This window comes from Thalassophryne amazonica, chromosome 6 (assembly GCF_902500255.1).
Source record: "Thalassophryne amazonica chromosome 6, fThaAma1.1, whole genome shotgun sequence".
Lineage (NCBI taxonomy): Eukaryota > Metazoa > Chordata > Actinopteri > Batrachoidiformes > Batrachoididae > Thalassophryne > Thalassophryne amazonica.
This window is the reverse complement of record NC_047108.1, coordinates 69,787,353-69,800,484: the sequence shown is the minus strand read 5'-3', so window position 1 is coordinate 69,800,484 and position 13,132 is coordinate 69,787,353. Positions and strand designations below refer to the sequence as shown.

Here is a 13,132-nt window from a genome sequence, read left to right as displayed (position 1 = left end):
ATTGTGTCAATCCCTCAGTAACGAGGAAGATTATCTCAATTGATTCCAGACTGGATGGTGGATGTGGAGATGACTGAATGAGCCCAGTCTTGATGTGCACTGTTTCTGACAGACGCTGCATGTGGTTGCTGTGGGAAGCTTTGGCCGGTTAGGAGCTTGCTCTCTCTCCTTCCTCTTTCTCTTTTTCTCATCCGTCTTGTTCATCTGCATATTTTCAAAGGCTTCTGCTCCCATGTGACGCATTGCTCACCAGCTGGCTCGGTTCCTCGCTTCTTCTTCCCAAGTCTTCCAATGGATGGAATAGCTCTTGAGGTTGTGCTTCAAAAGGGCCTTTTACCATTTCTTCTACCCTTCTCTGGACAGTTTTCCTTCGCTCAGTGGGCCCAGTCAGTTTTGCCCTCTCTCTGAAGGTGTGTCCAGTTCAAAGGGCTGCACCATGTTAGAGCATCCAATCAGATGGGTTTTGCACCATGTCCAGTGCGCTCTCCCCAGCTGCAGTAATTCATGTCTAAACCTCTGAGACATAAAGCCATATAGAATGGGGTTTACTACAGCTGCCAGCGATGCCAGCAGTCTGGCTATGATGGCAATGGTACGGTAGGCTGGTGATACTGATACAGTTCCTCCTATTAAGGAGAACATGAGGCTGTAGGATGGCAGCCAGAGGAGTGTGAAGACCACAACTAGGAGAGCTGAAGTGTGAGTGACCTGTCTCTGGTAGCGTTCCAGCTGAGGGGCATTGCCAAGCTTGCGTGCATGCCGAAGAAAACAGTAGATCTTGGTGTACATCATCACAATGATACCCAGGGGTATTGCAAAGCCAAACAAGAAAAGGGCAAGGCTGTAGACAAATTGGCTAGCTGTTGACAAAAAAGCAAAGCAGGACACAGCGCTAGACACGCTAACTCTGCGGATAGCAAACTGAGGCGAGGCCAAAGCTAAGGCAGGGAGCCAGAGCAGAGCGACTGACAGCTTTAGGCGATGGTGTTTTCTAGAACGGTAGGCCCAGTTTGGGTGTACCACAGTCAGGTAGCGTGTCACGGCCAAAGCTGCAAGTGTGAAGACTGAGGCAACTGAGCAGGCGACACCAAGGAAGCTGATGACTTTGCATAAGATGTTCCCAAAAGGCCAGTAGCCAAGGCCGATGGCAGAGGTGTGGAAGGGCAGGCAAAACAGCAGTAGCAGGTCTGCAGCACTCAAAGCCAACAACAAGATGTCAGTACGATGCTGGGGCTGACTATCTCTCCTCCTCCTGCCAGTAAGGATGACTATGACCAAGATTTGCCCCACCAGGCCACTTGCCAGAATTATTCCATCCATGACTAGTATGAAGGTCATCATCAAAGTTTCATCTGTTTTGTTGGTTTGACAAAGGTCACTGTAATTTACTTGTTGCCGCAGATCCATGCACTCAAAGTGAAGCTCTATTGAGGATTTAAGCCAGTGGACTTGATTTTGAAAATCAGAGCAGCAATACACAAGCATTAATATCAAACACCATTAAGAAAGCAAGTATTCTCATTCCAATGTAGAAGAGTTGCATTCTACTTCATATATTTTAAGTGCGCTTATCTCTAAAAGAATTGTTAATGTGACTTACATAACATCTATTTCAGCATACATATATGCTGAAATAGATTATGTAATTTGAATTCATTTTAAAGTGCACAGATATGCAGATATCAGGTGGTGCCGTGTTGAGTAGCAGGTGCGCTCCTTATATGACTGAATCCCACTAAAAGAATTGCCATCTGTCCAAAATGAAAACAGACTGTTGGATTGGGTACCTTCCTTTGTTGGAAAATTTAAGGCATAGTTTCCAAAAACCTCTTAAAATCTTTATTACAGTTGAAACAAATCTGAAAACAACACCTGGATTTGGCTTTCCTTCATCAGCATGTCCTTTTGTAATCCAAAAAAGATCATTTTATTTCAAAACCAGATGGATGTCAGCTGGTGTATTGATTTCTTGAAACGAGGCAACAGTGGAAAAGTTCATCCCATTAGCCCCCAAGAGACATTCCACGTTAACAGCAGTCAGTGCTACTTAATGCTAAGTGGTCACCATAACAGTAGGCGTCTTGTCTGTCTGGAACCTGTTCACAGGTAATGTGTGGATTCCATTCTCAGAAGAGTCCTTGAGCAAATAACCCAATCTTCAGAGCTGGTTAAAAAGAAAAACATAGTCCCAAAATTTGTTCAGTTCTCAGCGTTATTTTGTCAGTTGTAAGTGTTTTTCTCATCGGCAACAATCATCCCAACAGATTTCCACTGCTGTTTGCACAGTGGCGAGGAGCTGAGGTATACTGTATCTGCAGTGGGAGGGGAGGCAGCTGTGCTTTCTCCTCATCCAAAGCTGCTCTCAAGCCACTCTTCATCCTCAGTTTACCTTTTCTGAGCGTAATTAGCTGCTCACGGTCACATTGTGTCTTATTTTTGCTGAGTACAGCTTTGTTTCATAGTTCGTTGGTCCGGCTTGATGTTTGACTTTGCTTTGTCACTCTGTTCCATGCTAAAATTGTCATTTTGATGCTTTTTAATTGGTTAAATAGGTTCTTTTACCACTACAAAATCATGGTAAAGGTACATTAATGTTGAGTCATTAAACTCAATATCTATTAAACCACAAATATTGACTTTCAGCTGAGCGCAAACAGTTGCGTGGAGTGTATGGCGTTTTATTGTTGGGTGGTCGTAAACGAGGTTGGTAGTGTGACTCAGAACAGATGGATGTACACACCTTGCAGCTTGCAATACTGCATTAGAAGCTTGTTTTCCATGATGCTGATCGTGGTAGGCACCATAGATATACACATATTGCTGCCTTGTAGTTTTTGTTGGCGTCACAGCACAAAGAAGAAAGTAGAGCGCTTGCAGCTGCTTTATCTTTGCCGCCCATGGCTGACTTATTCACCCTGGCCTGTTTCCCTAAAGTGACTCAATCTGTTCCAGTGGCAGTTTTCTTGCCAGAACAAGTCACTGTAAATGATTGTCCAGAGAGAGCTGTATTTGTGTGTCTGTAGGCAGTCGGCCATGAAACAACAGGATGATACAAAGTCTTTAACTGTCTCCAGGGACAGCAGGCATAGCATACACTCTGCTTTGTGACGCACTGTTCCTATTTTATTTTTTAAATTTCTCAGTAAAGAGTTGGACTGCCAGATTCCATGACAAAAGCTCACAAGACATAAGGTCACACCCTTAATGAAAAAAAGACAAAAGTTCACATTTTTTAAACAGATAGAAGTTATTATACAAAAGATCACAAACATAACTAATAAGATGAGATGAGATGAGATTTATTGTCATTGTCATTACACGAGTGCAACAACAATGAAATTACGTTTACACCCCAATTACCTCAGACAAAATACAGCTATTAATCCACAATTATTACCGGTTGAACATAATAATGGCACACATCAGAATTAAAGACAACACATATACATTTGACATTGTTTATGTGCACTAAACTTGAAGCAGTCATCATCCGAAATGAGGCAAAGTGGGTGAAGGCCACAGCAGGAGGGCATGCGCCGCCCAGCTTAAAAACCGCGCTGCCTCCAGGGTTGCAGGGAGGAAGCCAGGGTGAGGGGAGTTTCTCCTCATTTTACACATTTGATGAGTTATGCTTGGTCACACGGCACACAGCGATAGCTGGAAAAAGGAAAAAAGTCAAAAATTGTTGAGAAAAGGTGGATGAAAGATTCTGCACTTTTCCCATCACCGAAAAGCCTGCGAATCAAGCGAACTTAAACAGAACTCAAAAGAAATTTGTTTCTGCAAAGATGTCAGCAAAGGGTTGAACGAAAGAAAACCGAAACTAATGAAAGAAAAATGAAGCGAACGTCAGCCTTGATGGTTTAAACGAAATCAAAATGAAGCATTCATGATGACGTGACCGAAAGCAGGTATAAAACCGAATGCAGCCAGCTGTGTCCGCCGTGCTTGCAGGTGCGAGATTTTGTTTGTCTTCACATTCTGAGTTCTCGCGGTGTCTGTACCTTGTTGTATGGTATTTGTCCTGACGAGTACCTTTGATGACTCCATGACATCATCCATGGGGAACTGTCAGACAGAGGCTACTCCCAAAGACACGCACGCATAGGCCAGCCACGGACGGTTGAAATGGCTGGGTATTGGCAGGAACTGGTACACGCTGTCGCATACGCCGGTCCAGAGCATCCCAAACATGCTCAATGGTTGACATGTCCGGTGAGTATGCCGGCCATGCAAGAACTGGGACATTTTCAGCTTCCAAGAATTGTGTACAGATCCTTGCAACATGGGGCTGTGCATTATCCTGCTGCAACATGAGGTGATGTTCTTGGATGTATGGCACAACAATGGGCCTCAGGATCTCGTCACGGTATCTCTGTGCATTCAAAATGCCATCAATAAAATGCACCTGTGTTTTTCGTCCATAACAGATGCCTGCCCATACCATAACCCCACCGCCACCATGGGCCACCCGATCCACAACATTGACATCAGAAAACCGCTCACCCACATGTCGCCACACGCTGTCTGCCATCTGCCCTGAACAGTGTGAATCAGGATTCATCCGTGAAGAGAACACCTCTCCAACATGCCAAACGCCAGCGAATGTGAGCATTTGCCCACTCAGGTCGGTTACGACGACGAACTGGAGTCAGGTCGAGACCCCGATGAGGACGACGAGCATGCAGATGAGCTTCCCTGAGACGGTTTCTGACAGTTTGTGCAGAAAGTTTTTGGTTATGCAAACCGATTGTTTCAGCAGCTGTCCGAGCGGCTGGTCTCAGACGATCTTGGAGGTGAACATGCTGGATGTGGAGGTCCTGGGCTGGTGTGGTTACACGTGGTCTGCGGTTGTGAGGCTGGTTGGATGTACTGCCAAATTCTCTGAAACGCCTTTGGAGACGGCTTATGGTAGAGAAATGAACATTCAATACACGAGCAACAGCTCTGGTTGACATTCCTGCTGTCAGCATGCCAATTGCACGCTCCCTCAAATCTTGCGACATCTGTGGCATTGTGCTGTGTGATAAAACTGCACCTTTTAGAGTGGCCTTTTATTGTGGGCAGTCTAAGGCACACCTGTGCACTAATCATGGTGTCTAATCAGCATCTTGATATGGCACACCTGTGAGGTGGGATGGATTATCTCAGCAAAGGAGAAGTGCTCACTATCACAGATTTAGACTGGTTTGTGAACAATATTTGAGGGAAATGGTGATATTTTGTATGTGGAAAAAGTTTTAGATCTTTGAGTTCATCTCATACAAAATGGGAGCAAAACCAAAAGTGTTGATCACCAAAAGTGTAGTTGATCAAATGTTCTTAACGCTATTGTTTCTGTATGAAAACATTACTTTTTCATCCCAAAAATTAACTATTCAGTAGCAATTCAAGGATGTTTCGTTCAGCTTGTTGAAGCTTTGGTTGTTGATTCACTCAGATGTCATTGCGTTTGTCAACCTTTGTTCAATACGTCGCACTTGGGAGGTTGAACGAAGCTGGATGAAAGTCAAACGAAACGTTAACGTTACGAAAACTAAGCAAATGCTAAGAAGCCATCAAGAATGAAAGCAAAATGAAATTTGGACGAATTGAGGTGGTCGGCGGTATTTGTTCAAATTTTTCAACACTTTGAAAATTCCATCAAAGCGCCAGCTGCAGAAACGAAGCTGAACGAAGGCTAAACGATGGCTCCGAAAGTTTTATGTGTCGGACGCAGTTGGAGTACCGACCAGCGTTTGAAGTAGGACCCAGCATAAAGGAAACAGAGCACGGTTCAAAGGATAACAGAATTTAATGACATAACAGTGAGTGCTAATTAATAACAAATAAGTGCGCGGTCTGGTGAGGTGGAAGAACGGTGCGCTCCCAGTAGCACAAACGGTCCGGAGCCAGAACAGTTCGGACCCAAGGACCCCGCCGACACCCCCCATTTGGCCGCGACCAACCGAGTCTGTGAAAGAAGAAACCATCATGTGAGTCCACCACTCCACACACAGAGAGACCACTCAAAGGTTTACATAAACAGCAAACACTTCCTGGCTTAATCACCAATCAGCTTCCCACCCTGCAGGCATGGAACACCCAGTTCAATTCTCCACTGCAGTGGAAGCTGATTAAACGACTAACATAACAGCTCAATATAATAAGGTGTGAGGGACACCACATTTACTGACTGTACTCATGTTAGTCACAAAACCTAAAATACCTCAGGAAGTGTGCTGACGAGCGTGAGACCTCACCCCCTCCTCTTTCACAGACCATGGCATCAAACCTGGTACGGTCTCTGCGTCCATGATGATGAGATGGTTCTCTAAACGTCGATCTCACCCGTCTGGTCACAAGGTCGAGTCTCTGGCAAATACACACTGTTTACTCCAGACTTAAATGCAACCATGCCCCAATCCATATAGATGCACCACAGCTGTGAGTCCTGACGAGCTGCACATGACCAGCCTCAGGTGATCAGGGTGAGGTCCTAATAACTCAGCCACACAGCCACTCAGTCCTGAACGCATGCCACCTGGAAGGAAAAACAAAAGACAGAAAACAGAAGACAGAAACAAAAGCCAGCCAGGCACCCCAGCCACAACAGAAAGTCAACAAAAGTCCAGATTTCTTGTTTTGTTTGGGCTTCGCTGTCCTTCGTTAGTGCTGTGTGACTGGGGCTTTCACCTTCTAGAGTTGTTCTGACCTTCCACAGTCAGTTCACACCTAGTTTTTATTTGTGTGATGTGAGCTTTTGTCTTGTTTCAGTAAGGGTGTGAACTTTTGTCTTGTGAGTTTTTGTCTTATGAACTCAAGTCTTGTGAGCTTTTGTCTGCTCACCGGACTGCCAATATATAAACTGGGATTCAGTTCTAGGTGTGTGCTCTAGGCATCATCCCACTGTACCTTGGTGTAAATGGGTACCAGCTATGGCTGGACAATATGGCCAAAAATGTTTGTCACCTTATAATTTGAAGCACAAATGGTAACATTATACACATGGATCTTTCAAAATACAAATGTGGGAAATTTCAAAATACGTGCATCTGAGGTTGCAAAGCTCTTGTATAGTAACTACATGGCAGCTTTGACTGTACTCTAAACTCTATTACTGCAACATATTTCACAGAATGCAGAGGTGTTTAAAAAATATTTATTGTGCAAAACTGCAATATATAAAAAAAATACAAAACCTTTTCTCATTAACTTCAGTCTTCGCTTTCATGAAAATATAATAAAAATTGAACTGCACAAAGTGATAACAAAAATGGACCTGATTTGCAGAGCTGCCTTTTATTTTCTATATACGCTCAAACAGTTGTCTTTATGTTTTTGGAAGACTTATTTTGTGGTTGGTGCATTCTTTTACATTGCTCATACTCCACAATGAATTTTGATTTGAGGTGATAGAAAAGATTGCAACCACTGTTAAAAGACAGTTTGCAAATGATCATGTTTGACTTATTAAATCTGAACCATGTCCAAGTAACAGATATTCCTCCAGTCTTTCTTCTTGCACACTACTTTGTGCTCTTTTATTAATTGCAAAATAAAGCAACGTGAGCTGTTACATTTTCAAGATGATTTGTTGGAATAGGCTGATGATGTCAAAGCCTAATCTATTTGTAGAGCAAATTTATACTATGACTATATACTGTTTATAACATCCAACCATAGTACCAGCTTTGGTTGGTACCAGTTTGGTCTGGTGTCCCATACAGAGGGAGTGGTAGACTCTTATCTGCTTCACACTAGAGTATCAGGGGATATGCACCAGCCCGGTGAGCCTCAGGGCCTATGATGTAGGACTGGCTTCTGCTCTTCCTCACAGTTTGTGGTCCTTTGTGAAGTCATTTGAGAAGATATACAAAATCTTGAATGCCTTTCACTTATAAAAGCATAAGTATTACTGGTGGGAGTGTCTGGTTAATATCTGGCTCTTCTTACAGATCTGTGTAAATCTCCTTGACTTTCCTGTTACATCGATAAGAAAAAATAATTTGTTCTCATTAGTGTTTTACCATAGACCCAGTATGTTTACTGAGTCCCAGCTTCCTTCTCTGTTTCACAGATGTTGGGTCAGTTGAGGGCCTGGCGTACCACCGTGGTTGGGATACACTCTACTGGACAAGTTATACAACCTCCACCATCACTCGTCAGACTGTGGACCAGAGCCGCTCTGCCGCATATAACCGCAACACTGTGGTCACAATGTCTGGGGAAGACCACCCAAGAGCCTTTGTACTGGATGAGTGTCAGGAGTGAGTATCTAATTTACTTGGTTTGCTTTATATCAAAACCAAGGTCCAATAGTATTTATTTTCTTTTACAAAGCAGATTTATTTCAGATTGGTCAGCTGTATCTTTTAAACAAAGACATTTTAGGACCTCACATTGTACATCATTATGTCTGTCCTGTGTTTCTTTGAATTACAGTCTAATGTTCTGGACTAACTGGAATGAGCAGGCCCCCAGTATCATGAGAGCTTCCTTGAATGGAGCCAATGTGCTTGTGATCATTGGCAGTCACATTAAAACTCCGAATGGCCTCGCCATCGACCATCGAGCTGAAAAACTCTACTTTTCTGATGCTACATTGGACAAGATTGAACGCTGTGAATACGACGGAAGCAGCCGCTATGTAAGACCATGGGGTTTTATTTTTCCATTTTGGTTAATGAAGAGCCATTATAATGGCAGTGGTTGAACATTTACAGTCTGTTGAAATTGTGCAGAAAATATCTTAACCCTCTGACCACAAGCAGTTTTTGGGCATTAATCGCTCCTGTTACATTTTTACTCACTGTGGGCTCACTTGTCACTGCACCTGCAAGTCCTGCACCTCCACAGAAACAGCACAACCATATTTAGAAATAGGCAGAAGTGAACAATGCAGCGTGATTTGTCATAAATCATAAAAAAAATAAAAGGAAAACCGGAGCTGAATTTCTTTGATAACTTGTTTCATAAAAATTGAAAAAAAAAATCGAGACTCTATATACGCAGTTTCCCCCAATTTCCCACAGTATTAATAATACTGGGGGAAGGGGGCTGTACCTGCTATACATATACAACAAGCATGTTTGTTTATTTGTTTATTTTGTGTGTGTGTGTGTGTGTGTGTGTGTGTGTGTGTGTGTGTGTGTGTGTGTGTGTGTGTGTGTGTGTGTGTGTGTGTGTGTGTGTGTGTGTGTGTTGTATCTCTCTGTCCTCTCCACGCTTTCCTCTCTGCTCTTGTCTGCAGTTCAGCCAACATATTTTGGTCACGTGACTATTGGTCTCAGCAGACTGATTCAGTGCTTCCCAGTTTCAGTGGGAGTGCAAAATTTTATTTGTTTCCATGTTATGGTTCATGCAAAGCGTTTATTATTGGCAATATTTTACATATAACATGTAAAGTAAAGTGATTTAGATGAAATGTCAGTATTTTAAACTTTGATTTGGTTGTATTTCCTGATCAAACATGTGATTAGTTTTAGGACCAATGGAAATTTGAGAACCAAAATGATAGTTTCTATTTGGCTTTAATACAAGACATAATTTTGCTGGGGTTTTTAAAAATTAATATTAAAGAAACCATGCCTTTCAAACCTCTCAGTGGGTTGTGCGTTTTAAAGAATTGATGAGAAAATTTTCTCCTGTAGGTTTTGTTGAAGAATGAGCCTGTCCACCCATTTGGTCTGGCGGTTTATGGTGACTACATATTCTGGACTGACTGGGTGAGGAGGGCTGTTCTCAGAGCCGACAAATACACGGGAGGAGATATGAAGGTGCTGCGCGCCGACATACCTCAGCAGCCAATGGGCATCATCGCTGTGGCTAACGACACCAACAGCTGTGAGTACGAGTCACCACAGCTATTGGTTAAGTTTTTGCATATCATAATTTTGTTTTATTCATACTTGTGCATGAATATGAGGGCAGCTCCATTGCTACTCATTCACTCATTCTTAGCGTAGATAATCAGCCTGGTTTACTTGCTCTTTAGGTGAGTTTTCTCCTTGCCGAACAAATAACGGAGGCTGCCAAGACCTGTGTCTGCCCACATCCGACGGACGCGTAAACTGCAGTTGTCGTGGAGAGAGACAGCTTTTAGAGGACAACACCTGTTCTTGTAAGAGAAGTGAAAGAAAGTTTTTAACATAAAGTTCTCTCAAAACATTTCTGTTGACTAAAGCACTTCATGTCTGTTCATATGTTTCCACCTTGCTAGCACTGAATGTGTCATGTGGAAGTGTGGATGACTTTGAGTGTGGCAACGGTGACTGCATCAACTACAGCCTGACCTGCGATGGTATGGCCCACTGTAAGGACAAGTCTGATGAGAAGCAGTCATACTGCGGTGAGGGTTTTTCTTTGTCAAGTTAACTTTAATATTTTGCATTGTAGCTGATGCTTTTATTTAGAGAGAGTGTTCAATCAAACACTCTGGTCACCAGATTTTAAAGGATCACACTCAGCAATTTGATGTTTGAGCACAAATTAAAGTATTGTTACATTATTTGCAACCGTTTTCTGGACCATAAGAAAGAGAAGAAGTTAAGACACTCTTGCCTGCCTTTCATGGGTTCTGTTGGAACCATATGAAAGTGCTGTGCGTGTCTGCATCCACTGCACAACATAGCTACAGACGGTTGCCCAGTTCCGGTTCACCTTTTTTAAAGTCCCACTATACGGAGCCATAATGCAACTGAATGTCCTTTATTGTGTATTGTTGTATTGGGTATTTGGATGTTATTTAGCTGAAAAAGTCTGGGTGGAGTAGCGCTTCTACTTAAAGTGTGAAGCCACATTATGCTTGGTGCAAACATTTGCCAGAAACGGATCACTTTTGCCAGTTCCGTATCACGACACTGCGTCATTTTGGGGGCATTCCTGGCATCTGGCTGGAGCCCTTCTAATGCAGAATGATACACACCATGCCCGAGAATGTGTTTTGAACACAAAATGATAGAAATAATACTTATTAAATGAGAATTTACTTTGTTTCGAAAAGCGCCGTTATACGTTTTTACGAGCAAAAAAATGAAGTGTGGAGGTGAGATTTCTCCCGAATTAAAAAATAAAAGCCCCCACATTCATTCCCATTCGTGATGTTAAGATGATCCCCAAAGTCCACTTGACTTACAACTACAGACACGAGGCTGCTGCTTCAGTGATCCGCAACTGGCAAATTTTTGCGTCGGAGATAAATGCGCGCAGCAATTAAACAGCAAGACATAACACACTGACATTTTCTACCCAAGTAAGTAAGTATTTTCCCACTCTAGAACCACAAACACCGAACAGCTAACTCACCTTTGCTACGTTTTAGTTACGTTTTCGTTACTTTAAAACTTGCAGGAATGAGTGAGTCAGAAAAAGCGCGCACACCGCAGACACCGGGATGTTTTGATTCCTCCGCTGATCACAAGGACGGCTGGATCCGGTCGAGCTTGTGGTCGTTTGTAGACAAAACATCAATCTTTCCATTGGTACCAAGTATTAGCTTATTCGTGCTGATTACGAGAAACGGCGGCGCAAAAAATACAGCAGTGATCCGGAACTGGCAATGATCCGGAACTGGGCAAGTGACTGTACCTTTGGTCCTGGATGCCAATCACCCAGGCAGACAACAAGTCCATCCTCAACTACTACACTTCAGCAAACTTGGGTTTTTGCAATGTGTGATAAAGCGCACGTTTAGTGATACATCCAAAATGATCACATTTTTCCTGAAGCTAAATTTGACAATTGTCAAACCTTTACAGCAGTGCTGTCGACACCACGAAGCATTATTTTGCTCAACACTGTTGAGCACTTTGTGGTATGAATTAAAGCTAAAATGGGCACTGTGGTGAATTCATCCAATGAAGACCTTTTCATGTTGAGTTTTAATGTTGTTCATAATGAACTCAAGACAGTAGTACATCGGAAATGCAGGTAGAATTGCTCCTATCTTGTCCTTTTTAGTTTTATGGTTAAGAATATGGTTACAGGTCATCATACAAGTCATCATGTGCATGCAGTGATGGGACTTTTCTGGGAATTTCCAGAAATCCAGGTTTTTACTTCTGTGGCAAATGTTTCCGGGTTATTTTTGTTTTAATGGCACTCTTCAGATTTTGTCTGTGGTCTGATTTCATGATGTTCTTATTTGTAAAATCATTTGGAAATTTCTCTGAGACACCACGTTGGGTATTAAGTCTCATGTTTTTACGTCCTGGTCCGAGACTGAAGGATAAATGTAACGTGCCGCTGCTCGTCCACACAGCAGCAAATGAGAGACACTGTTACAAATTTCACTGTGAACTCCGTGTCATGTTGAAACTACAAAACAAATGGATGAAAATGTTGTTCTGCTGCAAGGAGATGATTTAAAGTTCATCAAGAATAAATTCAAATGGGCCTGGTTTGAGCAAAAAGGACCAAAATGCCAACTCGACTTATATGTATATTTTTTTAATCGTTTATATGGAAACGCAAACACTAAGTCTTTGATCTTATTATATTATTTTTTGACTGACTTTGTTGTCAGTTTATGTTATTCAAGTTATTTCATACAAATCAAAATCTGTCTTTGGAATGAATTTACTTCAAACTGTCTCCATGCAAACTCTGCATGTTAGCCTGCTAAATCTGCATTTTTTTATTTTTTTTTATTTTTTATTTTTTGTTTGTTTCTTCTGTTACATGGTATTCATGTGGAGGAAAATATGATAAAAATTTTTATTGTACGGCTGCGACGGCACATGCGCTCTGGTTGGCTGATTTCCAGTCTGATATTTTCCCATATCAGAAAACTAGAAGGGTGGAAATGAGAGGGGGGACTTTGAATGTTGGTAGTATGACTGGTAAAGGGAGAGAGCTGGCTGATATGATGGAGAGGAGAAAGGTAGACATATTGTGTGTGCAAAAGTGGAAGGGTAGTAAGAGCAGGAGCATCGGCGGTGTGTACAAGCCTATAATTTTTTGCACCTGCGTATAAGTTTTCCCTCTCCAATCAACCTTTTAATCAAACTACGCTGTTCTTCTGAACAACGTCTTGAACGTTCCATTTTCCTCAGGCTTTCAAAGAGAAAGGCATGTTCAACAAGTGCTGGCTTCATCCTTACATAGGGGACACCTGTTTGTTCCACAAAATTGACAAACTCACTGACTGAAT

At 42.4% G+C, this 13,132-nt stretch overlaps 2 protein-coding genes across 2 annotated transcripts in view; one reads left to right on the top strand and one right to left on the bottom strand.

Moving 5' to 3' along the window:
- The window catches only part of lrp1ab (low density lipoprotein receptor-related protein 1Ab), a 408,853-nt gene that overhangs the window by 309,958 nt on the left and 85,763 nt on the right, over positions 1–13,132 (top strand). Inside the window, exons 42-46 of the mRNA XM_034172428.1 lie at positions 8,060–8,249; positions 8,425–8,629; positions 9,633–9,825; positions 9,977–10,102; positions 10,202–10,330. Coding sequence (XP_034028319.1) covers positions 8,060–8,249; positions 8,425–8,629; positions 9,633–9,825; positions 9,977–10,102; positions 10,202–10,330 — 843 coding nt within the window. The remainder of the gene's footprint in view (positions 1–8,059; positions 8,250–8,424; positions 8,630–9,632; positions 9,826–9,976; positions 10,103–10,201; positions 10,331–13,132) is intronic.
- LOC117512386 (galanin receptor type 1-like) lies at positions 388–1,427 on the bottom strand. The gene has a single exon (XM_034172429.1). It carries the CDS (start codon positions 1,405–1,407, stop codon positions 388–390), a length of 1,020 nt encoding a protein of 339 aa, XP_034028320.1. The 5' UTR covers positions 1,408–1,427.